Raw genomic sequence first — 26215 nt, forward strand, 5'->3', positions numbered from 1 at the left:
TTTGATCTGATTTTTCTTGTGCAGCATAATAAATATGGAAATGTGTATAGGAGAATTGAACATGTTTAACATGTATTGGATTACTTGCTGGCTAGGGGAGGTGGTGGGGGAAGGGAGAAAAAATTGGAACACAAGGTTTTGTAAGGGTGAATGTTGAAAACTATGCATATGTTTTGAAAATAAAAAGCTTAAAAATATGGGAGTTAGGTTCTCAGCAGAGACACTAAGGATGGAGATCGGAGGGGGGTGAGAAGCTCTGGAAGAGCCTCTGTGAGGGTGGAAGGTGTTACAGGAGCCATTTGCTAGTGGCTGCTGGGGATCTACTCCTGACCAGATGATGATTCAAGGAGACCGAGGGGCAGTTGTGTTGTCTGACCTCCGTCCTCTTCCCTCTGCCTCCAATTTATTTCATTCCCAATCCACAAGCAACCTCGGAGCCGGTAAGGGCTGACTTGCAATTCCTTCGGGGGGTGATGTTCCCGGCTGGGGCTTTCGGAGCTTCGAGCTGCCCCTTCACACTTAGGTTTGTTCCCTCACAGAGGAGCTGAAGAGGGAGGTAGCGTTCCCGAGCCCGGGGAGGACCCGGTTTGATTTCATGACAAATTTGTCAGGGATACAGTCACAGGGACTGATCTCCGTCCGGCCGCGCGAGTGTGGCGGTGAATGAGGGAGTGATCGAAGGCTGAAGCTTGGGCGTGATTGGCGACATCATAAGGGAGCCAGCGGGAGCCGGGCTGCTTCACTGAAGGGTCATGGGGAGAAGAGGAGAAAGGAGTCGGGCAGGGAGAGAACTGGGGTCAAGGGAGCGGGGGCACGGTCATGTAAGGGAAGCCGGAGGATTATGGTCAGGGAAAAAGCGGGGAGGGCCCGAGGGATTTCACCCCCCAGTCCTCCGCGTTCTCGGTTTTGGTGTAATCCCTCAGTGCCGTTAACGGGCTCTCGGACTCCCAGCAGCCCCTTCACCGCCGGATCTGAGGCTCTCCTCTGGAGCTTTGCTGCCTCCTTGGACCCTCCCGAGCATCCTCCGGCTCCGGGCGCTCCGTTCTCGGGGTTTCCCGACCTCCCGCTATCCTCCTGCTTGCTCGGGGTTTCTCCTCTTCCCCGCCCCCTCCCTCCCCCCCGCACTCGCTCAAAGGTCCGGGCCAAGTGGCCCAAGCTCGGTTCCCGTCCCACCGCCTCGTCTCCCGCCTCCCGGTCCTCGCCCCGGCCGCTGTCAAACTGGCCCCGGCCCCGCCCCCCGGCGATCGCCCCTCCCCCTTCTCCCCCGCGCTCCGCTTTTCGCGCCTGCGCCGCCGCGCCCCACGCAGCGCTACGTAAGCACGCGCACGCTTTATCGGACGCGTTCACAACACTGGAAATCTCGCGAGTAGGGCCAGGGCCGGCGACGGCGGTTGTCAAGGCGACGGCGGCTCCCGGGCGAGTTGGGCGGGAGCAAGTTCGTTCCCGCAATCCCCGAGACCCCCCGGATTCCCCCGAACCCCCCGAGCGCCATGTTCATCTACCTCAGCAAGAAGGTGGGGCTCGAGGGGAGGCTGGGGCGCGGGGGGAAACTGAGGCGGGGCTGGGGCCGGAGGGGAGTCTCAATCCCCCCTTCCTCCCTCTGCGCCCCGAGGCGTCCCCTCCCCTCATCGGCCGGGGCTGGCCCCACGGGGTCCCCTGGAGCCTGGGCCCCGGCAGCTGCTCTGCTGGAAGGTCTGAAAAGGTCTGGGGGTTTCTGGGGTCCCGGGCCGGGCTCCATTGCGGGGATGATGGGGTCGGGGTCCTGGGGGTCTCCGGCAAGTCACCGGGCAGCTCCGCCCTCCATGCTGCCTGTGGGGGAGATCCGGGAGGGAGCCTCGAACTCTAGTGGGGGCGGGCAGCAAAGCTCTCCCCGCCTCTGCCCGCTCCTGCTCCATGCCCTCCCCGGGGCCCCAAAGCTGTTCTCCCCACCCCTCCAGGGGCCCCACGGCCCCTCCCCCCGTTCGGCAGGGAGTTCACGCCGGGACTCGGGGTCCCTCGGGGGTCTTACCTCTCCCGCATCCTCCTGCAGCCGGCGGGTCACCCCCTACTCTGCAAACGGGCCCCTGTGGCCTCCGCTCCTTTTGTTTGGCATTCCCCCACTGCCCCTGGCCTCCCCCCATCGCTTGGCTCTGGACACTCCTGGAGACCTTCTCCTCCCCTACTCCGGACTCCCCGCCTGCTCCGAGTCCCCCCTGAGACCCCCGCCTCCCCCCTTCCCCCTTGTCCCGCAGGGAGCCGGCCCTTCCCGTAGCCTGCCCGCTCCTTGAGGACAGACTCGGCCTTTTGCCTCTTTTTGTTCCCCAGCTGGCGGTGGGATCTCCCAGCTCGGCTCCTGGCACTCAGCAGGTGCTTAATAAATGTGTTTTGGATTGTCCAGGAGCCCCTGCCCTGGTTGCAGCGCCCCCTCTGCTGCGGCTCATGCTTTTCATGGGCCTTTCTAGCCGGGTCATTGGTTTTGTGCCTTTGTGTTCTTTGGCCCCGGACCTGCACACGGCGGGGGCCTAATAAGCGCTTTCTGACCACAGCCATCCCCCAATCTAGGGTTCCATATTTTTGTAAGTTACACATGTGACATTTGTTTTTATAAATAACACGCGTGTGTGTTCGCACACGTGTGGGTGCATGCATGTTTTGCGCCCGGACCAGCCCAGTCTGCAGGTGATTGTGCTTCGGTGCAGCCTCTGGGGCTGACGGGCAGCAGGGTCGGGATTGGGTCTCTGCCGTTTATGCTAATTTTGCCTGACAGTCCCCGCCCTGTCCGGTCCACACGTGGAGCCCTCAGTTACAGCAAGAGGAGGCAGCGGATAAATGCACTTAGTTGGAGCTGCTCTTTCTGGGGTTGTCGGGAGAGGGGAACCTTTTTTTTTGGGGGGGTTTGAACATTTATAACGTCAGTCACAGGACATAGACAGTTATCAGCTCAGAGAGCGCAAGTGGGGCCGGCGCTGCCACCTGGGCTTGCCTTGGCAGGGCCCGACTGGTGGTTTCCCCGGCCTTCCCTGCCCCTGACCTGGGTGATGACGTGGCTTGGGAGGCTCTGCCATAAACGTGGGGAAGAAGGGGTATCAGACGGCCCCCAGGCCGAAGCGCCACGGACACTGGGCCCCTCCCTTTGGTGCTGGACAGACCCCTGCGCCGCTCCGGAACCACCTCGCTTCCCTCTGAATGGTCTTAGGAAGCTTCTGAAGATCAGCCAGCAAGGTGAAGCGCCGCTTCTTTCTCTGAGGGCCCTTTTCCGAGGACTTTTTCATTGCTGCCAGTCACTCACACTCTCCCCCAGTGGGCGGCCACGCTGCCCAGCTGTCAGATGTTACAGAGAGCTCCCACAGGGGCTCCCACGGGGGCTCCCACGGCACAAGGACACGCTCAGAGTCTCTCTGAAGATCTCTGATGGTCGCCAGGGAAGACCTGGCCCCGGCCAGCGCAGCGTGCCCACATCAAAGGAGGCGCTGCGCTCTCTGAGCCAGGCAGAACTGCAGCAGCCCAGGAGAAGTGGGAGATGCACATTTGGAGACGTTTCCATCCCAAATGCTTGCATGGACCATTTGGGCCCAATTTGTGGTAGAGCCTTCGGAGCTCCCATGGGTCTGATCAGCCACAGTCGGACATATTGTACCTTGGCCCCAATGAACTAATTGACTAATATCACTCTGGCCATCTTTGAATGTGAAGAAAAACAACCATCAAATGCTGATCCATTCTGTTTAGATCGTCAATTTTAGGGGAATATCATTTTAAAGATTAAAAACATTTTTCTTTTCAGTTCTAAATTCTCTGCCTTCCTTTACTCCTACCCCACCCACTGCGAAGGCAAGGAAACCCCATTTTACATATGACATTATTCAAAACATGTTTCCCCCTTATTTTTTTAAAAAGCAAGAGAAATAGAAGTTATCATTTCCCCCCCAAATCTTTCTTCTATAACTCTCTTGCCCTTTTCCCCTATTGCTCTCATTTGATTTTTAAAACAATTTTTTAGTTCTTTTGAAAACCCTTTGTGTCTTCTAGGAATTCTGATCGAAAAGGTACTTAAGCTGTGTTTTTCTTTGATGTTTTTTTTGCACATGTTTTAGGGTCCTTAAATCTGGGTTTGTTCCTTGAATCTTGCTAGCTCTTTGCTGTGATATTCTTTTTTGGTTAGTTCATTCTTCCTTTTTATTTCCTGATTTTGTTCTTTATATTAGGGCCAGATGTGCTCTCTGCACATCTGGAAGGAAGATCTGTGCCCTTTTTTGCCTTCCTGCTTCCTTGGGACATTGAGTCTTATATTATTTGAGTTTGTAAGGGATAGCTAAGATCGGGAATCTGCAGGCTTTTACTGAGGAGTCCGATCCAGGGCAGAGACTTACTGCTGCTCTTCTGGTCCGAGCTCTGCAGGTCCCTGACCTGGATTGGGGTCTGTGCCACACACCCGGTGCTTGCTCGGGTTGGAGTTCCAGGAGAACGTTTCTGGTCTCAGCCACTTTCAGTCATACGGAAAGCTCTGAGGGTTCAAAGGGATAGAACTGCAGGCTGCCCCTTGTTTGGGGATTTCTGCCCTGGTTATTGGACTAGGTAGAAATGAAAACCCTCCTTTCCTCGCAACAGCTGCACAGGGGCTGCTTCCTTCAAGTCTGTGACCACCCCCTACCCAGAATGCCCCCCCGAACCCAGGTCCTTGTCTCAGCCTTGGAATGGCTGGAGAGCAGAGGCTGCGGGTTGGCAGCACTTTCCCAGGCCGGGGTCTCCTTGTGTGAGTCTGGGACCTCTTCTTGCTCCCTGAACTGCATTAGTCCCTGTTCTGGGCCTGAGACCCCCAAAGTCCTCCATGTGGTGCTCCCCTAGTGTCCCCAGTCACTCCATGCTGTCCTGGGATGGAAACGGAGCTTACTGTGGATTTTTTCCTTCTTGGCTTTCCTCCTAGGACTTGGTCTGGGGCCCCTTTCCTCCTAGGACTTGGTCTGAGGCCCCTTTCCTCCTAGGACTTGGTCTGGGGCCCCTTTCCTCCTAGGACTTGGTCTGGGGCCCCTTTCCTCCTAGGACTTGGTCTGGGGCACCTTTCCTCATAGGACTTGGTCTGGGGCCCTTTTTGGATCTTTATGGAGGAGTTTTAGTGGGGAGCTTGTTTGCACGTCCCCTGTTTCTCTCTCATCTTGTACTTGCCTCTCCATTCTGTGGTGTTCAAAGCTCTGATACTCGGCGACCCTCGGTGCTAAATAAATAAGATAAACTACGAATCATTTTTAGTGATAAGATCTATTAGGAACAGTATTTGGGGAGAGGAAAGAATGAGAGAATAACCATTTGAGTGTCAGTTTGGGGGCAGTTGTGAGACCATGACTTTCCTTTAGTGACAGGCACCCCAGTCTAGTCCTAGGCAGCTGGGTCGCAGCGTTGGGATCTTCGTGGGAGGTCCTGGCGTCAACCTCGCCCTGATGGTTTTACCAAAAGTTCCAAGTTAGGAAGAGAGTGTTTACTGCCCAGAAAAGGAAAACAGGCCAGAGTTAGACTTTGTGATGTTAAATCTAGCAGCAACTAGAACTTCAGAGAGGAGACGTGGGTACGATGGAGCTTGCAAGATTTCAGTGACAACAGTTTTGTGTTTAACATGTATATAAATTGTGAGTTTCTTGTGATGATATTTGTATATGTGCACTTGCACACACATGTGTGTGCTATATGATAGAATTCTCACATGGACTATTTTGTTTTATAAGTCAGTAGCTCGTAAGTGTAGCACCCGCTCAACTTTAGCTAGATTTTTTTAGGTAATTAGACATTATTAGTTTCAGTTACTTATAAATTTGAGTCCTGAACATGTCAATTCCACACTCGGGTCTAGGATTTGGAAGTGATAAGTCTTTCTTTCCTTCCTCCAGCAGCTGTATGGAGGATCCTGGGCCCTGGAGATTCTGTGGATCACCATAGCTCACTATTCACGTTCCCCCTTATCCAGCAATGTTCCTTTTTCTCAGAAGACTTTGCCCTTCATTTCCCACTTCCTTCCCTGACATAGCTTATCTGAAAAGTGGCCACAAACTTACCGTTATCTCTCTTTGTGGGTTTCAGATTGCCATCCCCAATAACGTTAAATTGAAATGTATTTCCTGGAATAAGGATCAAGGATTCATAGCTTGTGGTGGAGAAGATGGACTTCTGAAAGTTTTAAAATTAGAAACACAAACAGGTAAATTGTATTTTGGTTTAAGAATTGTTTTTAAAATCATCTCTATTGATTCAGGCCAGTTCCAATGGTCTTATGACAGATAGCGCCATCTACAACCAGAGAGAGAGAACTGTGGGAAGGGAGGATCCCAACATAGCATTCTCACTCTTTGTTGTTGTTTGCTCCCATTTTGTTTTCTTACTCATTTTTTTCCCTTTTTGATCTGATTTTTTTTTTTTTTTTTGTGTGTGTAGCATGATAAATGTGGAAATACATACAAGAGAACTGCAGGTGTTTAACATATATTGGACTACCTGCCGTCAAGGGAGGAAGTGGAGGAAAGGAAGGGAAATTTGGAACACAAGGTTTTGCAAGAGTGAATGTTGAAAATTATCCATGCATATGTTTTGAAAGTAAAAAGCTTTAATAAAAAATAAAATCATCAGTATTTGTAGCATTTGTCTATTCAAAGGTTAACATTAAACTTTTATTTTTTTTCTTTTCCTCTCAAAAATGTTTTCTTTTTTGACATCACCTTTATTTCTATATCTATCTCTTCTTTTTCTTCAATCCATTGAGCCAACTCTGAGAACAAAACTGAAAAAAATAAAGAATTCAGCAAGACAAATGAATCCAATGGTATACAAGCATTTTTTTAAGAAAATGCTTTATAATAGCTTTTTATTTTTCAAAATAATACAAAGATAGTTTTTAGCATTCATCTCTGCAAAAACTTGTGTTCCAAATTTTTCTTCCTCCTCCCACGTCTCTCCCCAGACAGCAAGTAATCCAATATAGGTTAAACATGTGCAGTTTTTCTAAACATATTTCTACATTTATTTATTTCATTTTAAAAGTTACTTGCATTATTTGATTTTTAAGTGGCTTATTTTTAAATATCCAACTTCAATATTCTTCTACCTTTATGTCTTTTCAATCTTTTAAATTAATTTTTAATACACATTCTTTATGAATCATGTTGGGAGAGAAAAATCAGAACAAAAGGAAAAAACCGTGGGAGGAAAAAAAAATGAAAAAGTTTTTTTGAACTGAAAAAAGAAGGGAACACAGCACACGGCATGTGCTGATTTACAGTCAGTCTCCAAAGTTCTTTTTCTGGATGTCCAAACTCTATTGGGTTTGCCTTGAAAACATTTATTTTCGAAGACAAAAAGTAAAAGACTTTTTGAAAATACTTTATTAGGGCTTAATTTTTGGGTTAAGCCAGAGAATGTCAACATGGGAAGAGTTTGGCCTGTGCCCGCCTGGCTCTGTGCCTCTCTGCCCTGTCCCTGCCAAATCTCCTGCTTGTCTGACAAAAGTTCTAGGTTCATCTCTGACTGAAGACCCCCCAGTGATGGAGACCGCTCTTCCTCAGGCAGCCCACCCGCTCGGATGGCTTGGGATGCTGGGAGGACTTTCCCAACATTAAGTTGACACTGGTCACTTTGGTCCTTCCCTGTGGGGTCAGGCAGAAAAGTCGAGTCCTTCCTCCCCGTGGTGGCCGTTGGGATGCTTGGTGACGAGAGTTTTGACACCCGTGACTGTGTTAGTCTGGGTGCTTCTCCCCTATGGAGGAGGGAACTTTGTTGGAAGGTGAGAGAGCAATGGGCCTCTGTCTTAGCTAGAATGGTCCTCAAGCCCAGATTCAGGGTCTATTATTAGATCTGCATTCGGTGACTTTCCACCCGGGAAACTGCTGGAGTACATGCGCAGGTATCCCCCAAATCTTAGAAGTATAAATGCCAGGAATGTTCAAAAACATCATTTAAAAGTTTAATTATTTAAACTTATTTATGGTCATTTAGCTTTGTGAATTTTGAATAATCAGTTTAATTTTTTCTCCCCTGAGGCAATTGGGATTAAATGACTTGCCCAGGGTTACACAGCCAGGAAGTGTTAAGTGTCTGAGGCCAGATTTGAACTCGGGTCCTCTTGACTTCAAGGCTGGTGCTTTATCCATGCTAGCTGCCCCCTCAGTTTAAAATTTTAATTCCTTTTTCTTGATCCTCTCTCAGGTTGGTGGGTCAGTAGAGTTTCTTGCCCTCCTCCTGCCCCTCCCCCCGTTCACCTGATTGATGTCCACTAGAATTTTTTCTGGGGTCAGTTAACAGTGTAAGCATGAAAACCTTATACCTTGGATATTTTTAAAACTAGAAGCATAAATTCAGTGTTTCTAGTCACTGAGAAGTTTTTACAAAAATAAAAAAGCGAGGGGCTGCTAGGTGGTGCAGTGGATAGAGCACCAGCCCTGAAATCTGGAGGACCTGAATTCAAATCTGGCCTCAGACACTTAACACTTCTTAGCTGTGTGATCTTGGGCAAATCACTCAATCCCACTTGCCTCAGCAAAATAAATAAATAAAAAATAAATACAAAAAGTGGCTAGAGTGATGTTTAGCACAAGATAGTAGTTAATGTTAAATATTTTTAAGAAATGTCAGTTTTTTAAAATGGAAATAATTCACTTTTCAAATCTTATTTTTTGTGAGTTTGTAGCATTTCTATTTTTTGAGTTACTAAAGCTTAAAACTGCTCTAATACTTTTGGAGAACTCTGTATGTCACTCTGTCTATGTGTGTGAACGTAAGGGGCCTGGAACGAATGCCCTGTGAGAACCGGCTCCCACTGTCTCTTCTGCCGGATTTCCCAGGACCTGCCTTCAGCAGTCTCCATTCCAGCCTCGCTTGGCGTCTCCCGTATACACAAGACGCTTTGCCTCCAGACACCCAGCCGGGGTGTCTCCTTGCCTTTGGGGCCTTCCCTCTGTACCTCCATTCCTGCAGTCTCGTAGCCATGTCAGGGAGGGGGCCAGGGCCTTCTATTTGGTCCAGGGCCCGGCAGGTGCTCAGTAAGTCTTGGATTTGGGAGCGGAAAGTGCCGCTGCTGGATCTTTTCAGGAAAAGAAGAGCCGTCTGAGGCCATTTTCCCTCCCTCTGAAACGTCTCGCAGCCCGTCTGGTGAGTTTTGTGTAATTCCTCGAATGTCTCTTCTTTTCCTTAGATGACTCCAAGCTCAGGGGCCTGGCAGCTCCCAGCAACCTTTCCATGAACCAGACTCTGGAAGGCCACAGTGGTGAGTCATGGCTCGTCGTCCCTGGGGATCTTGGGCCCAGGAGCGCTGCCGCCGAGCCTGCGAAGGGCGCGCTCCCGAACAGCAGCTTTGTGAGCCTGTTTCTGGAGGAGCTAATCGTCCTCTTCAAGAAATAACTAATGACGGACTCAGTCAATCACTGTTATTTCTTCTTACTTTATTAAAAAAAACCAACCCATTTATCCACATCGGCAGCAAAGATGAAATGAGGGGAGGGGGATACCTACGCGACTGGAACGAAGGAGCTCTCCCACTGAGAGACAAAGGGCCGAGGGTCCCAGGCAGCCCCAGTGCAGCCAGCTGGGGAGAGGGACGGGATGGACGTGGCCAGCTCCTCTCGGGCCTTCTCGGAGCCCTTAACTTCAGCCTCCTGCAGGGGGGTTGGCCTGGTCCATCTTCTCCTTCTAAGCTACAAGTCAGAGGTGGCTGCAGAGCGAGTGGAAGAAGCCCAAGGGGACTAGAGCCCGGCCTGGAAGGCTGCGCCCTGGGCACGTCGCCTCTCTCGCTCGCTCTGGCGCTCTTGGCGCCTTCCCCCTTCCCCCTGGGTGGGCAGCCTGTGGAATTTTGGCCCCGGCTGCACCATTAAAGCCTCCTGGTCTTGTTGGAAACAAAATTCTGAACCCCAGAAAGGCTTCAGAGGAGGGAAGCAGTTAGACTTTTAGCTCCTGCAGGGGCGGGGTGGAAGCTCCCTCTGACTTCACACACCCAGACCGAAGGGAGAACACTTTTCTACTCTAAGGTTAGTCCTGTCCCTGCCTTTGGAGTTCTGCTTGGCCCGGGCCCTTCCGCGTTACATCTCCCTGATATGTCGCTCCCAGACAGGTTTCCCCTCCCGGGTTGTACGTCCCACGTTCGGAGATGGAGATCCCGCCTTTGGGGAGTCTTGAGTTCTTGTGTGGGGTTCACGAAGTGTGTGTGCCCGCAAAAAGCTTGTGTTCTGTCACTGACCCAGCAGCCTCGGGTGTAATGGGCTGAGGGCCTGGGCCCTCCTGTGGGAAACCCTCGTTAGACTGTTCCTGACTTACGGCCTGATTGGTTGGGGCTGTCTTAACAGGCTGCTTCATTCCTCCCCCATGCAGTGTTTGTAGAAACCTCCCCATCACCATTTCTTCCAGCCGGATCCGAACCCCCTTCAGGTGACGGCTCCAGCTCCAGGGTCACCTGGTGGCGTCTCCGGTCCAAGCTGTTGTGGACTCTGGCGAACAATCTCCAGCCCGGGGATTGCTCTGTAGATATTTTGCAAAGGATTCCCCCTTCTGCTAATGGAGTTTGCTCTCACTGGGCAGAAATACTTAAGTTTTTGTAGTTTATTTGTATCTTTCAACTTTGCTGAAGTTTGTACCTTTTACTTCTTTTTTTTTGCCTTGTTGCCATTACTAGCATTTCTAGAACTATGCCAGAAACGTCCGGGAGAGCAGGATTAAAAATCATTCCCCCCAATATCTGTAGAAACGATTTTGACCTTCTTTTTCTTCTTCTGGGTTGGGAATTCCCAGTTCCCTTGCCCACATAAGATGCTCCCTCAAGTTTTCTGACCCTCCACATCCTCAGCCTCCTGAGCCCGCGACTCACTCCTTGGTCTGTCTCTTGATTTTTGCTCCTTTCCAGACCCACTGGAGGTCAGAGGTCAGGCCCTGCTCCCCTTTCACCCTCTGTGGGCATTAAAGCTGAAGGGCAGGAATGGAGAGAAGGCTGGTGAGCTGGGGCTGAGCTCCGGCAGAAGGAAGGAGGAGGAAGGAGCAGGAGCCGCCAAAGTTTGGAAGGGATGGAAAATTCTGCCGAGTGAAGAAGAAGGAAAGGGCCCTGAGGGATGGAGGCAGAGGGAGAAGCCGGAAGGGATGGGAGCAAGGACTTGTAACATGCCTTTTGTCACTGACAGTCGGCCAGCCGGCCCCTCCTGGCTTTCCAGGCTCCTGTGGGTGAGAGCACATGCACACGCTCAACGATCCACCTTCCATTTCTCTGCTTTTGATTTCCTCCGGGTGTGGGAGACCGTCGCTCCTAAGCTTCACCTCTGAGAAGTCTGGTTTGCTTTTGAGGACCCAGTTTAAGAGCCGTCCCCTGGCAGAGGCCTTTCTCCTTGTGGAAGCCTTCCCGGCCATCCCCGTGCCGAGGCCTTCCCGGCCATCCCCCAGCCGAGGCCTTTCCGGCCATCCCCCTGCAGAGGCCTTTCTGGTCTTTTCCAGCTGCAGCATCTTGCACTCTGGGGACATCTTAAATAGTCAAAGGATATGAGGAGGAAGTTTTCAGAGGGAGAAATCCGAGCTGTCAAGAGCCTTGTGATAAAGAGATTATTAATAATTCGAGAAGTGCCGAATAAAACGGCCGTGAGGGGCCACCTCGTAGCCAGCAGATCGACAGAAGTGACAGAAGCGGAAAATGACAGATGCCAGGGGGTCTGGGGAAAAATAGGGACCTGCTACGCTCTAGGCGGAGCCGTGAGCCGGTTCAGCCGTTCTGGAAAGCAGTTTGGAACGATGCCCCCCAAGCCACTAACAGACACCCCTTTGGTGCCCTTGCGGCTGCAGGTACAAAAATATGGCTAATGGCTCTTTTTCTGCTGGTAAAGAATTGGAAATTCGCTGCTAAGCAGGCGGGGAGTGATGGCTGCACAAGTTGTGGCGTGTGAATAGCAGAGCGCCCAAAGACACGAGGAAGAAGATGGCTCCAGAAAGCCCGAGAAAACATCTACGGATCGCCGGAGCGGAGAGCAGAGAAGCGTGTTGTAAAGACTTGTCCCCCGAAAGCCCCAGCGGGGATCCCCTCAGTGCCAGAGGATTCTGATGAAGCCCACGGCCCCCTCCCCAACAGAGACGCGTGCTGATTGAGACCAGGTTTTGTTGGGAGCTTCTGCTTATTATACTGATTTATAAGCAGGATTCTGTTTTCTTTTTCTTTTTTCCTGTGTGTGCAGCAGGGGGAGAGAGAGAGAAACACAGAGACAGACACACAGAGAGGAGATGATTGTTAACTTAAAAAAGGGCTAGATGTCTTGTCTCCTGTGTCCGTGTCTTTGTACCCTGGCCTCCCTCGTTAGCACGTAAGCTCTCTGCAGGCAGGGGCCCTCTGGGAGCTTCGGCTTTTTGTCGTATTCTCTTTACTTAGGACGTTGCCGGGTAGATCGTGTACTCTTAATAAATGCTTGTCGATGGACTGATTATTTTAAAGTCATTCACTTGACAAACCCAAACCCAAAGGCTCTTGTCCTGCATGGGAATTTCCCTCGAACATTTTAAGAACATCTTTGGACAGAAACCTTTGTGCAGCATCTTCTCTTTGACTCCGAGTGACCCGCCAGGCCTGGGGGCCGTGTTCTGTAGGGGCCATGGGGGGATGGGGGCTGCTCATGCTCCCCATTGAGGCGTCCCAGGATCCTACAGGCCTCCCACTGAGCGCTAAACCATCCATCAGAAAGCCCCTCCAAAGTCCTGGCCCGCGACATCCAGTGTGGGCGTCATGGAGTCAGCCCATGGTCCTGGTGCCCTAGCTGGACAGGAAGGCCAGATGGGAGGAGGAGGAAGAGAACGGGCAGATTGCAAGTCGGGGTGCTCCCCCACACCCAGACCCCCATCTCTCCGCCCAGCGTGCTTCCCATCACACCGTATGGCTGCGAATCTTGTTCCCCACAATCTGACAGGAGCCCCTCGAGGCTTCCCCTGGAGATGTCAGGTCCCGCTGCTCCGGGCGTAGGTTTGGAGGGTGGGCGTGAGTGGGATGAGGGAGGCGGATGGAAGGCTTCTCCTCTGGCCGGGGCTCCCCCCGCTCTGGGGCCTCCTGCAGAAGAGCCACCCCCTGATGGTGGGGCCCCCGGGGTGGTCAGAGGGGGCAGGGGCGGCACCGAGGACGCCTGGTGGTCCTGCGCCCCTGCCCTGCAGAGAGCCGCCACAGGGCAAGAAAGGGGAGCGTGCCGGGGCCTCGAATGTCCCCTCAGCGGGGTGCGGGGTATTTATACAGAGCTCACTGTGGCTTATGTTTTCTAGGGTCTGTCCAAGTCGTCACCTGGAACGAGCAGTACCAGAAGCTGACAACCAGTGACCAAAATGGACTCATCATCGTGTGGATGCTGTACAAAGGTGCGCATGGGAAGGGCTTCCCCTGAGGTCGTGGAGGTCGGCCTCCTCCACAGCGGGAGGACGCCCCCTAGTGATTCTCTCCCAAGCTGGGCCTTCAGCATGACTGTTGTGGCAGGAGAACAAATGGACCCGCCTCCTGCGCTCGGGCTCTGTCCTTGGGCTCTGTCCCTGGGCTCCGTGGGCCTGAGGGGGCTCGGTCACTGGACCCAGGGCTGCGTCATCGGGCCCCATCACGGGGCAATCACTGGGCTCTGTTATTGTTCCCCGTCACTGACCTCGGTGCACTGGCCGTCACTGGGCTCAGAGCTCTGTCACTGGCCCTGTCACTGGGCTCCATCACTGGGCTCCATCACTAGGCGACATCTCTGAGCTCTGTCACCGGCCTCGTCACCCCCAGGGCTTCACATGGTTAGAGGGGGAGCAGTGGGGCTGCTTGGGCCCTGCCTTCTCTGGCTGAGCTCTGGGAGCTTGGTGGGGCCCAGGGAGGGACTGGGCTCAGCTCAAGGCAGCGCTGAGGGTCCTGCCGTCGCTCGCCCACGAATGCTGCCCCTTTCTCGGTCCCCTTGGACTCTTGCACACGTGGGCTTTCGATCCCCAGGGCTCTGGGTGAAAAGCCGGCTGGGAGAAGGTCTGGCTGCTTTCAGACCGTCGCTTCAGACCTTTTCCCTGGAGTTTAGGGTGAACAAGTTTAGGCCCAGAATCCAGACAGTTCTTGCTTTATGTACATGATGAGGGATTTTTGTGAAACCCAGATTCGCCCACAGGTGTGGGAAAGGGAGGGGGAGAGGAGGCAGGAGGCTCTGCTATGGAGGAGGGGGCCTGGCTGGGACCGAGAGGGGGGCTGGATGTGGACACGGACTGGAGAGGATGGAGGGAACCATGTCTGGACAGGTGGAAGAGAGACGTAGGGATGGATACTCCTCCAGGGGTCAGAGCCCCCTTCCAGCCCATTCTCCACCTCTCACTCGGAGGAGTTTTTTAGGATTTCCCTGGTGGGGGCTGGAAGGCCACGGGCTGCAGTGTGAGGAGCGGAGCACAGAGATGGGGGCCACAGCTGGGGGTTCTTTGCAACTTCTTTCAGGATCCTTTAGTTAAAGTCGCGTTGTATAGTGCGAGTTATGAGCAGCGAGAGCTGTCTGTCTCTACTTTCTGACTGTCTGGGGGCATCTGGTTGGAGCTGGAGAAAGCCACAACTTGTGGCTGCTCACCCGACGCTGCTCGGGGCTCCTCCCCTCAGGCGGAGGGCATTGGACGGGGGCAGCGGCTTGCTTAATTCCCCTCCAGGAAACTGGTGAAAACACCTGGGAGGGACCTTGGGGGACAGAGGTGGCTCCCACTGAGCATTTCTGGGACACAGGGTGCCCGCTGCAGGGTGAAGGCTCCATTCCCCCCATGACAGTAACCAGTGTTTCCCCCCTCCCTCCCCACTCCCAGAACTATAATGGTTCTGGTCCTTTATGATTTCCCTTGAACTGTCAGTCAGAAATGTTTTAGAGGCTGTTTACAAGAAAGAAATTGAGTGTTAGTTCTGCAAAAGCAACGAGTTTGTGTGTTTAATGAAAACGAAATGTTTTCTGGGTTGGTCTTTGCAGTTCTCATAAATACCGCTCAGAAGTCACCTTTTCACGTTAATTGTTCTGGTGGATGTTTTGTAAAATTGTGCTGACCGGGGAGTCTCCCTGGGAGAGTGTGAGCCTCCGCTGGGGCTCTGTGGGGCGCCTGCCTCGGCCCGAGTCAGCCGGTGGAAAGGGCGAGTGACCTTGTGTCCACCCACTGTGTTTGTGACCCCAGGCTCCTGGTACGAGGAAATGATCAACAATAGGAACAAGTCCGTCGTCCGGAGCATGAGCTGGAACGCAGACGGGCAGAAGATCTGCATCGTGTACGAAGACGGCGCCGTGATCGTCGGCTCCGTGGACGGTAAGGCCCCGGGATCCTGGGCTGTTTCCTTTTCATCCAGAGCCCGTCATGTCCAGGGTCTGACTGCCTGAGTCGGGCTACCACTAGGGCATCCCAGCGGGGACACCACAAAGGACCTGCGGGGATCTGGGGCGGGCCGCGGCTGGTCCCCTGGGTGTTCTTGCCTCTGTTTCACGGATGAGGAAGTGGAGTCTTGCCACCCCGGTGGTCACTTCCGAGGGGGCTCTGAACTCTGCTCCTGCAGCCCCCGCCCCTTCTCCTCAGGGCTTCCTGGGTCAGCAGACTTATGTGCTTTGTCATCTGGGTCATATGGAAAACAAGACAAATGAGTTCCTTGGAGTAGTTTGTGACTCAGCCTTTCAGGTGATCAGTGACACGAGCAGTCAGTGTTGGGTTTGCAGAGAATGGGAGGTTGTGAACTTTTTCCCAAGGAAATGGTTTTTGGCGGTTCCTCATCCACCTATTAATCATGATTTTTAAGCCCAGAAGTTAGAGCGTAGCTTCCTCTTGATCCAGGGACCTTGCCTTCCTCATCTTCCAGCTGCTGTTGGGGGTACTCTCCTAGAATGAAAACTTTCTCCCCTTTTGCAGATTGGAAAGTTGCCTTGAATTTATAATCTTAGAGAGTTCCTTGGGTCACAAAGGTCACCCAGCTAATCTTGAGTCGGGGCGAGGCCGGTGTGAACCCCCCAGTTCTTGTCTCCCAGAGTCATTGTCCCATAGTAGCTTTATGAAAGGGTCTTGTTCACACCTGGGGGGCTGGCGCGTCATGGGTACCCTGAGCGCCTCGTAACGAATGCCCATCTTCTGCCCATTTTTGCTTCAGGAAATCGTATCTGGGGCAAAGACCTGAAGGGCATCCAGCTGTGCCACGTGGCGTGGTCCTCCGACAGCAAAACGCTGCTCTTCGGCATGGCCAACGGGGAGATCCACATCTATGACAATCAGGGCAACTTCATTGTAAGTCGCATCCGTCGGTCTGTGGCAGCTGACGTGACTCTTCCTCGTGGGCGCGGAGAAGATGGCGCTGTTTGTTAGGACGGCTTTGCTCAGAAATATGGTCAGGGTGGCATTTTCTAATTAGTTGGGAATGGGATTTTTTTTTTAATGAGGCGGTCACAAAAGAAATCAATGGAACACAAAGAGGTTTTTATCTGAACTTCTCCTTGTGTGGGTAGATGGCAACAGAAACCTTCGGGTTGATGATTATTTGTGTTGTTTTACTTGCTTTGGGGTTAATCATCAGTTTTTCCAAATCTCGGCATTGTCTGTTTCAGATTCATTGATTAAGTTGTTGATGTTGCTCCGAGCACATGCCCCTCCCCTTTTTTTTAGTAAGGGGGGGGGGTGTTGGGGGGAGGGAGTGAGGAAGAGTCCTGGCTGTTTTCCCACTTAGGAGCTCTTGCAGGCCGTGTGGTCCTTGGCAGTTGAAAGGGATTAGGAGGAGAACCTTCATCCTCCCCAGCCTCTGGGTGATCGTACTCCATAGTGTCTGTGGTCAGGCTTCAGGGACTGTTGCCCTCCTTGTTGCTTCTTTCTTCCCAATCTGGGGGCGCCGGGCGCGTTTGTTGGCAGAGGTCAGGTTCCTCGTGGCACTGACCGGGCTCTGGTTCTCCTAGGGCGGATGCCAGCCTGTGTCCCCACTCTCTGTTATCCGTTTTTCAGCATAAGTAGCTTGTTTTTATTCAGGTCTGTGGGAGTTGCCCACATCCTCATCTTTGCTCTCATGGGTTGGGGGCCGGGCCACAAAGGGCCCGCGGTCATTTCCTGTCTGTCCCTTCACCAGTTGGGTTCGTGGCGGCTCCGTTTGGTGTTTCCAGGGTGGCTTTGGCCTGGACGTGTGTGGGCTCTCCACGGCCTCTCGTTTCTCAATCCTGGACTAGAAGCATAATTAATAGCACTGACTGAAATCCTGAAAGTTTTTATTGTTTTCATCTTTGCCCCACTTCAGTGAGTTGTTCAGGTAGAAACCTGCCTCAGGGTCTTGAGTCGGTGCCCAAGGCTCATCCTGGGACCCTTTAGCATTTCACCGCTGCTGGGGTCATTTTGGCTCCGGAGGCTCGGTGAGGGCTTCTCCTGTGCTGTAACCTCTGTGACGGGGGGGTCTTCAAACCCCAAAGCCAATGTACATAATCATGACATTGCTAAAACTTTTTTTTAGATGAAGATGAAACTCAACTGTTTGGTGAATGTAACCGGAGCCATCAGCATTGCTGGGATCCACTGGTACCACGGCACGGAGGGCTACGTGGAGCCCGACTGCCCTTGCCTTGCCATCTGCTTTGACAATGGAAGATGCCAGATAATGAGACAGGAGAGTGACCAAAGTAAAGGAGTTTTCTTTGGATGATGTTGGGAATTAGGATCTTAGAATTACTTGTGACTTTAAGGAAAAGTTTTTTAGGCCACATATTAGAGAGAGTTGGAACCGAAATCAGACTTTGGCCTTGGAAAATCACCCCCTGCTTCAGGATTCAGTTTCCTTCTCTGTAAAATGAGGGGCCTGAGCTGAATCAATATAATAAAAATGACAATTCTAAATTAAAGACTAAATTACTTTACTTAATCAGTGCCATGCCAATCAAACTACCCCAAAATTATTTTATAGACGTAGAATAAATTCATCTGTAAGAACAAAAGGTCAAGACTATCAAAGGAATCGGTGAAAAAAACTGTGAAGGAAAGTGGCTTAGCTGTCCCACATCACAAACCATATTACAGAGGAATAATCGTGAAAACAATCTGCTACTAAATCTGACTAAAAAATAGAGATGTGGATCAGTGGAGTAGATTAGGGAGAGTAAATGATGTTACAATCAGTTTTTGATAAACCCAAAGATCTAAGCTTTTACAACAAGAGCTCGCTATTTGATAAAAACTGCTCAGAAAACTGGAAAACAGCATGGCAGACATTAGGTATAGATCAGCATCTCATACTACATGCCTAGAGAAGATCAAAATGGGTTCATGATTTAGACATAAAGGTGCTACCAGAAGCAAATTAGGGGAGGATGAAATTGTTTACCTGTCACATCTACGAATAAGGGAAGTGTTTAGGACCAAACGAGCGAGGGAGATTATGAAACATAAAATGGAGAATGTTGATGAGATCAAATTAAAAAGTTTTTGCACAAATAAAAGCAATGCAACCAAGATTAGGAAGGCAGAAAACTGGGAAAAATTTTTACAGCAAGTATCTCTGATAAACATAATTTTTATATTTGAGAAAGATAGAGAACTAAATCAAAGTTTATGGTCAAGGAATATGAACAGGCTGTTTTCAGATGCAAAAATAGATGGGTTCTGAGGATCTTGCAGCTCTAATTCTTTGCATGCTGTTTTTCAATTTTTTCTTCTGACTAGACCCTGTTTTGATTGATACCGGCATGAATGTTGTCAGTATCCAGTGGAATCACACTGGGAGCGTCTTGGCTGTGGCCGGCTCCCAGAAGGCCATCTCTCAGGACAAAGACATCAACATGGTGCAGTTTTATACTCCATTTGGAGAGGTAAAATTAGTTTTCATTCATTTCTCTTTAAGCTTTCAAAGGCGTACTGAGGAAAGTGGGAGAAAAGATTGGCAAAGATGCACGTCCCTTGTTTTTGTTTTGGGCGTGTTTGTTGGGGCTGATGGCAGAAGCTTAAGTAGATACACAGTGCATGAAGATTCTGTGATGGTCAGCAGATTGAACTCCTTGTGCGGGAACACCTGGAGGACTGATTTGCCAGATGTTCCACCACTGGCCTGGGTCACAGATCGAATTTGTGCTGGGGCTTCTTGACAGGAGATGGCAGGACCCTGTTCCCTGCACCACACTGCTTTGTAGGTTACAAGCACTTGTGAATTGGATAGATTGAATTAGATTTGGATTCCATTGTGAAATGGAAGATCCACTCCATTTTATGGGTGACTTGAGTGACAGAACAGGCACCGAATGTTGGTCTTCTGACTCCACAGTCACGGTTTTTCTCTTTTCTCACCCTTTTCTTTATGATAGTCTTAATAAAGGGATAAGTAATACTAAAGAGAATGTTAATATCAATCTGACTTTAAAATCTGATTGACATTGGGAAAAGCAACTCTTGGCAAATGATCTTTTGGATGAACATGGACTAACTTGTTAAGTAGTTTTTGGAAGTGGGGAGATTACCTGGCTTAGAGTCAGGATGACCTGGATTTAAGGGGGCCTCAGACGCTGTTGATCTGCTTACTCTGTGAAATGGGGACCCTTTGAGAGTGATTAGTCGCCCCTTGATGCTGTGCATTGGGTGTTGCGGTGGCCTGTTGTTATCGACGTTTCCCAGCTGTACACCCAGATGGCTGTCGTGTTGTGCTTTATTTCAGTTGTCTTGCTAGGCCAGATGAGGGCAAATTAAAGAAGATCTTTATAATGTGTAGGGCGTATAGTTAGAATTGGAACTGATATCAAGGACTTTGAATCTAGCTCTCAATTTTTAAAACTCTGAAATTAACAAAATAAATGAGCACTTCCATATAGAAGAGATTAGAAAAAGAGGATTGCAAACTTTCTTTTATACAGCTTACTTTCTCTTATATAAGAAATTCATTATTTATCTGCTTTGTATTTTATTTGTTTTCAATTAGCAAAAATCCATCTCCTTCCCCCTTCTCCAATTGAGAACAAAAAGAAAAACAAAACCTCTTATAAACAGGTCTAGTCACATCAAAACATAGTTTCACCTTGGGTATGTCCAAGAAAGCAGTTTGAGTCCTTCACCTTCTCTACCCAGAGACTAGTCCTCCGGAACCATGCTTGATCATTAAACAGATTAGAGTCAACTCTTTCAAAGTTGTTTGCCTGAACCATGTTGTGTGGTAAAATTGGTTTTTCTGCATCTTTTTTCTGCATCTGTTCATTCAGGTCCTCCCAGGTTTCTCTGAAACCCTCTACTTCACAATTTCACGTTTATGCGTCATGATTTGTTCAGCCATTCCACACCATGGGCATCCCCATCAGTTCCCAATTCTTCGTCACCAAGAGGGAGCTAGAAATGCTTTTATACATAGTTAGAGTTGGAGTTCAGGTTAGGACTAATCCCTGCCTTGATCTGCCCTCCCTCCAATTGTCCTTCTACCTTCTCCTCTTCATTGTTGATGAAATTCTGTGTAAGTGTGTGTGGGCGTGCGTGTGTGCGTGCGTGTGTGTGTGTGTGTGTGTGCGCACGCATGCTCTAACTTTCTTTAACCAGTTCAGATGAGATTGAGGTTGAAGGGTTACTTCAGGGACCTGTTGGCATGGCTCCCAATTGCTTTCTCTAATGACTGGACTAGTTCATAGAGTGGTGGATGATGAATCTGTTCCCTCTTTCCCTTTTCCTTTGTTCACTTTTCCTGTTTTGACACAACTATTTTTTTCTTAAGAAAAATCTTAGTAAACCAATTGTAACATTTTAAACAATTTAAAAAATTTCCAAATACAAAATTTATATTTGGAGTGATTGGTACTTATAGTCTAAAATATTTGTGAGTTTTTTTTTTTTAATCACTTTTATTTTTATTTTTTTAGCATTTGCGAACATTGAAGGTTCCTGGAAAGCAGATGTCTGCACTGTCTTGGGAAGGAGGTGGATTAAAGATTGGTCTTGCTGTTGATTCTTTTATCTATTTTGCAAATATCAGACCTGATTACAAGGTGAGTCCAAAGAATGGGTATCACGAGAACTTTATAAATAGGTTTTGTCACAGCTCAGAGTATTTCTCTATTTATTCAGAGCAAGTTTAATTTTTGAAACAAACCAGGAAAGGTTTGAGGATGAGTCTCAGGATACTTGTTCTCAAGCCCTAATTTGAATAAGGCTCTTTGGGGCTACTTAGGTGAGTGTGAAAACCTTTGACACCTTAAGAAATGGTGTTATTGGACTGCTCAGGCCAGATGACTTCCTCAGTTAGCAGCCAACTAGCTGATGAGCTTAGCCGATGGGCTCATGCTCTTATAGCAGACCTAGCTGACCAGAGACTCGGTGGGCTTGTGCCAGAGCTTGCTGGAGTCCCACTGGGCTCTGCAAAGGGATGTGGGAGGAGGATGCAGGAGAGAGATTTTGGGAGCGATGATCGATAAGGCCAAATCCAAAGCTTTGGAGTCCGCTTTAGAGAGTGTTGGCCCAGGCCTATCTGGTTATTTTCTTGCTGCAGCTCCTTAAACTAATAGTGTTTGTAGTAAGAAGCTCACTTGGGAAACGAAAGGGTGATACTAAGATTCTTCCATCTTGTTACAGTCTCATGAATTCAGAAGGTCACGTACAACAGTCCCTTCTTTGTGATTTTCTTTTGTTACCTACATTATGGAAGCCATTAATGAATTCTCCTGCTGCCTTTGAAAAATTCTCGGTTTTGTTTCTTATTCCCTAGGGTTTTCTATAAAGCATCATGTTGTCCCCTCTTGACCTATATTTGTGCCTTTACTTTCTTTGGCCAGCATTTCTAGGACTATGCAAAGGGAGAGAGCTTTATTCCTGTAATTACCCAGAAAACTGGAGAGTTTCCTTTGCCATATGTTAGCTACTTTTAAAAATCTTTTTTTAATCTATCGTGGTAGATAATTTTTTTGTCCAGGATCTTCTTTTTAAAATTTCAGTTAACATTCACTAGTTGTACAGTTGCGTAGTTCACTTTCTTTGTTTTATCCTTTTCCTGGTTTGGTTTTTAGAACTGTGTTTGTCTTATAAAAGGAATGTGACAGAGTGTTTGCTTTTTCAGTTTTTAGAATAATTTGTGTGGTATGAATATTAATTATCCTTCAGAAGTTTGATAGAATTCACCTATGGATACATGTGGACCAGATGGTTTTTTTTTTTTTCTTTTCTGAAATTAGGTTGTTTAGTATTTCTTTGGTGCTCTTTTAATTTGGACATTTTATACTTTTTGTAGCTAAACTGCTGTTTCTTTTACATCCTCAGTTTTGTTGGTATAGAACTATATATTATAAAATTAAAAAAAATTCTTCTCTGTTATAATTAAGTGCTCATTTAAACTTTTTGTTGATATGATTTTCTACCCTTTTCTCTCTTAATCAGACTAGAATAAGCCTTTAGTTTTTATCAGTTCTCTCTTTGCAGTTTTTTCAGTTTCTCCCATAGGATCAAGATTTTCTTTTTGGGGGCATAAGTACAGCTCGTTAAATTAGTCATTATTCTGAAGAGGTTTGTGTTGATAGCTTAAAACTTACACATCTGCTGATCTGTGACTCTTTAATATACCAAAGGGAGATTGGGTGATTTTTGGATTTTTGTTTTGATATCCCTGAATTTTCTCAGAACATTTTCTCTGATGTCCCCTTTGCCCCTGTCACGTTGTGCTCCTGGAAGATCCTGTGGCCCTTGGTTAGCAGCCTGTGGGTTGCTGGAGGTCAGGAACTATAACTTTCCCACCGTTGTTCCCAGCACTTAGTGCTAAGCCTTGGATGTGGGTGGGTACTTAATGGTATCGGCCGCATTGTTGCATTGGGTGATGCGGCTGACCCTCAGTTTTCTCAACCCCTTCTCCCAGGGGGTACTGACTTCTGACACTTGAAGTGATACTTTGGCTACTGAAAATTCTCTCTGACAAATAAAAAATTGGGATTTTAACAAAAACATTTTTATTTAGTTAACATTTCTAGCTTTTAATCTCTGAATTTCCTCCATATTTATGTTAACAAAATAACTTTTCTTTACAGTATTTTTTTTTTTTTTGAGAGAAGGGCTAGAAACCTGAATTCCTCATCAGTTCTTGAAGAGGGCCCCATCTCCCCCACAAAAAACCAAGGCAAAGCAAAGCTCCACCAAAGGGACAGCAGAGCAGTTTATCAGTTTGTTTTCCATCTTTGCAGTGGGGTTTTTGTTCCAACACGGTGGTTTATGCGTACACCAGGCCGGATCGCCCCGAGTACTGTGTGGTTTTTTGGGATGCAAAGAATAATGAGAAATACGTGAAATACGTAAAAAGCCTGATGTCCATCACGACCTGTGGTGACTTCTGCATTTTGGCAACTAAGTCTGATGAAAATCAACCCCAGGTAAGAGTTTTCTCTGAAACCTGACAGCTCGGACTCAAAGGTCCATTCTGCAGGTTGGGGCCGTGCTGTCCCCTGGCGCCGGCAGACACAAAGCATTGGCATCCATTCTCTCCTGGCTTTCTGGGTCCTGTGGGCTGCCAGCTATTCAGGATGTCTTCCCTGCTGTGCTTAGTAGGGGATTAGGCTCCTCATCAAGCCTTTAGCTTCTGAAATAAATTAGAACTACTAAGTTCCTTTTCTGGGCTGGACTTCCTTTTATAGACGACATGTCCGGATGTCGGGTGTGAGTTCAGTTCAGGGACGGGTGGTCGTCAGCTCAGCTGGCAAAAGGATTCCCCTGCGAGTTGGGCTGATAACTGCATCATAGTGACATGGGATAGAAATAACACCTTTGTGCATTTTCAAGAGGATCTAAAATTAGAGATGAAAATACAGATGCAAACGGCAGCTTGTGTCGTCCTAGAAATTATTTTACCCGAGTCGTAGGTTTGGTGTGGGAAGGAGACTTTGTGAAAGCAACAAAACTTTTTTAAACAATGGAAGAACAAATTGTGCCTTTGGAAATGGAAACAAATTGTGCAGTGTGTAGATAGGAGAAAGTAAAAAAAATATCTTTGTTCGCCTTAAATGGTGATAAGAGATGAGAAGGTCAAATATATCTGTTTGCACAAAACGCTGGAGAGAGTATCAGTTTATGTTAAGTCTTGCTTTAAGATTAAAAGCTAAGGAATGATTCAGAACCCTCTTCAAGCAAGGACAGGGACCCACCAGGAAGCCTGCTTCCTCCTCCAAAATAAAATAACGCCAATTGCTTATCCCCCTTGACTCTTGGCCTTCTTGCTGGGCGGCCCTAGTGAGTGATTCAGTCATTTTAATGTCCCTTCTGGATTAGTGATTCAGTCATTTTAATATTCACTGGGGATTACATCATTTCTGGGTTAACTGAACCATTTCTTCAGTGATTTATATGTTGCTTTAAAGCTGGTCCCATTTTCTCATTTGATCATAATTAAAAAGAAGATAAACATTTTATGTGTTTTATAAAACTGAGACCATATGTTTTTTGAACCGCAGACACATAGATGGTCTAATACTGTTTTCTTTTCTGACAGTTTGTGTTGGTTCTTTGCAACTCCATCGGCACTCCCTTGGATCCCAAATACATTGAAATTGGTAAGCAAATGTTATAACCTAATCTTTACTCAGATGAAATACTTGGTTGTAATTCTAATTTTGAATTTTATAATAATATGATGAGAGAGGAGTGTTTTCTGGAACATGTCATCCAGCTTGATCGTTCCTCTAGTTTCCGTGTTCACCTTCATCTTAGAAATATTTTATTTTTCCATCACATACATTTTCCACTTCCACCTTGCATCCTTAAAAAAAAAAAGTTTCATTTTTTCTGGCTATACATGTATATTCATTTAAAAATATATTTCTTTATGAATCATGTCGGCAGAGAAAAATCAGAACAAAAGGGAAAAACGAGAGGGAAAAAAACACAAAAGAAAAGGAAAAACAAAGTGACCATAGCATATGGGGATTTACATTCAGTCCCCGTAATTCACTCTCTGAGTGCAGATGGTGTTTTCTATTCAAAGTTCATTGGGATTGCCTTGGATCACTCATCTATCGAGAAGAAACGAGTCTTTCACAGTTGATCGCCGTACAATCTTGCCGTTGCTGTGTACAATGCATTTCTGGTTCTGCTTGTTTCGCTCAGCATTAACGCATGTAAATCTTTCCAGGCTTTTCTAAAATCAGCTTCTTCAGCATTTTTCATAGAACTTTCATATACCATAACTTATTCAGCCATTCCCCAGTGGGTGGGCATCTACTCATTGTCCAGTTTTCTAATTCTTTGCCACCACAAAACAGTTTTGCCCATGTGGGACCTTTTCCCTCTTTTATGATTTTTTTGGGAGTCAGATGCAAGTAATGGCACTGCTGGGTCAAAGAGCGTGCACAGGCTGTCAGACTGACAGCCCTTTGGGCATAGTTCCAGATTGTTCTTCAGAATGGTTGGATCCATTCACAATTCCACCAACAATGTATCAGTATCCCAGTTTTCCCACATCCCCTCCAACATCCATCATTATGTTTTCTTGTCATCTTAGGCAGTCTGAGAAGTGTGTAGTGGTACCTCAGAATTGTTTTAATTTGCACTTCTCTAATCAATAGTGATTTTAGAGCATTTTTCTATGACTATAGATAACTTTAATTTCATCATCTCAAAATTCTTTAGTCATTTATCACTTGGGGAATGACTTGTATTCCAATAAATTTGACACAATTCATTATATATTTTAGAAATGAGGCCTTTATCAGAAACACTGGCTGTAAGCCCCTTTCCCCCTTCCCCCCACTTTTCTGCTTCCCTTTTAATCTTGTTTCTGCAAAACCTTTTGAATTTAATGTCATCCAAGTTGTCCATTTTGCATTTCTTTGGTCAGAAATTCCTCCCTTCTCCACAGACCTGCTAGGTAAAGGATCCCTTGCTCTCCTAGTTTGCTTGTGGTAGCAGCGTTAATCACCTACCCATTCTGACCTGATTTCGGCATTGGTTGGGAGAAGTGGGGCTTATGCTGAGTTTTTCCAGCTTTTCCAGTTTTCCCAGCAATTTTTGTCAAATAGTAAGTTCTTGTCCCAGGAGCCGGAGTTTGGGTTTTCTCAGATACTGGATTGCTATCGACCTTGATTATTGTGCCATGTGGATCTAACTACTCTCCTGATCCCCACGCTGTTTCTTAGCCCGCGCCAAATGGTTTTGATGACCTTTTGATTAAGGGAAGAGAGTTGCTTAGCAGAAGGAAGAAGTGGCCCAGGAAGCTCTCGACTTTCCAGGCCCCGTTCTATCCCCTCCTTCCCTCTTCGCTGCAGGCGCCTTCTCAGCCCGTCCCCTGGCACCTCGGGCGCGGGCATTTCCCCTCCGTCCATTTGTTGCTCTACTTTTTGTTGGGTCCCTC

General features: G+C 48.2%; 1 protein-coding gene across 1 annotated transcript in view; it reads left to right on the forward strand.

Annotated features, from left to right (window-relative positions):
- Positions 1 to 1328: 1328 nt before the first annotated feature.
- Positions 1329 to 26215, forward strand: part of WDR35 (WD repeat domain 35) — a 47808-nt gene continuing 22921 nt past the window's right edge. Inside the window, exons 1-11 of the mRNA XM_051974099.1 lie at positions 1329 to 1514; positions 6049 to 6166; positions 9149 to 9220; positions 13219 to 13311; positions 15103 to 15231; positions 16058 to 16191; positions 17393 to 17558; positions 18595 to 18740; positions 20760 to 20885; positions 23061 to 23246; positions 24359 to 24419. Coding sequence (XP_051830059.1) covers positions 1491 to 1514; positions 6049 to 6166; positions 9149 to 9220; positions 13219 to 13311; positions 15103 to 15231; positions 16058 to 16191; positions 17393 to 17558; positions 18595 to 18740; positions 20760 to 20885; positions 23061 to 23246; positions 24359 to 24419 — 1255 coding nt within the window. The 5' untranslated portion in view covers positions 1329 to 1490. The remainder of the gene's footprint in view (positions 1515 to 6048; positions 6167 to 9148; positions 9221 to 13218; positions 13312 to 15102; positions 15232 to 16057; positions 16192 to 17392; positions 17559 to 18594; positions 18741 to 20759; positions 20886 to 23060; positions 23247 to 24358; positions 24420 to 26215) is intronic.

This window comes from Antechinus flavipes, chromosome 2, assembly GCF_016432865.1.
Source record: "Antechinus flavipes isolate AdamAnt ecotype Samford, QLD, Australia chromosome 2, AdamAnt_v2, whole genome shotgun sequence".
NCBI lineage: Eukaryota > Metazoa > Chordata > Mammalia > Dasyuromorphia > Dasyuridae > Antechinus > Antechinus flavipes.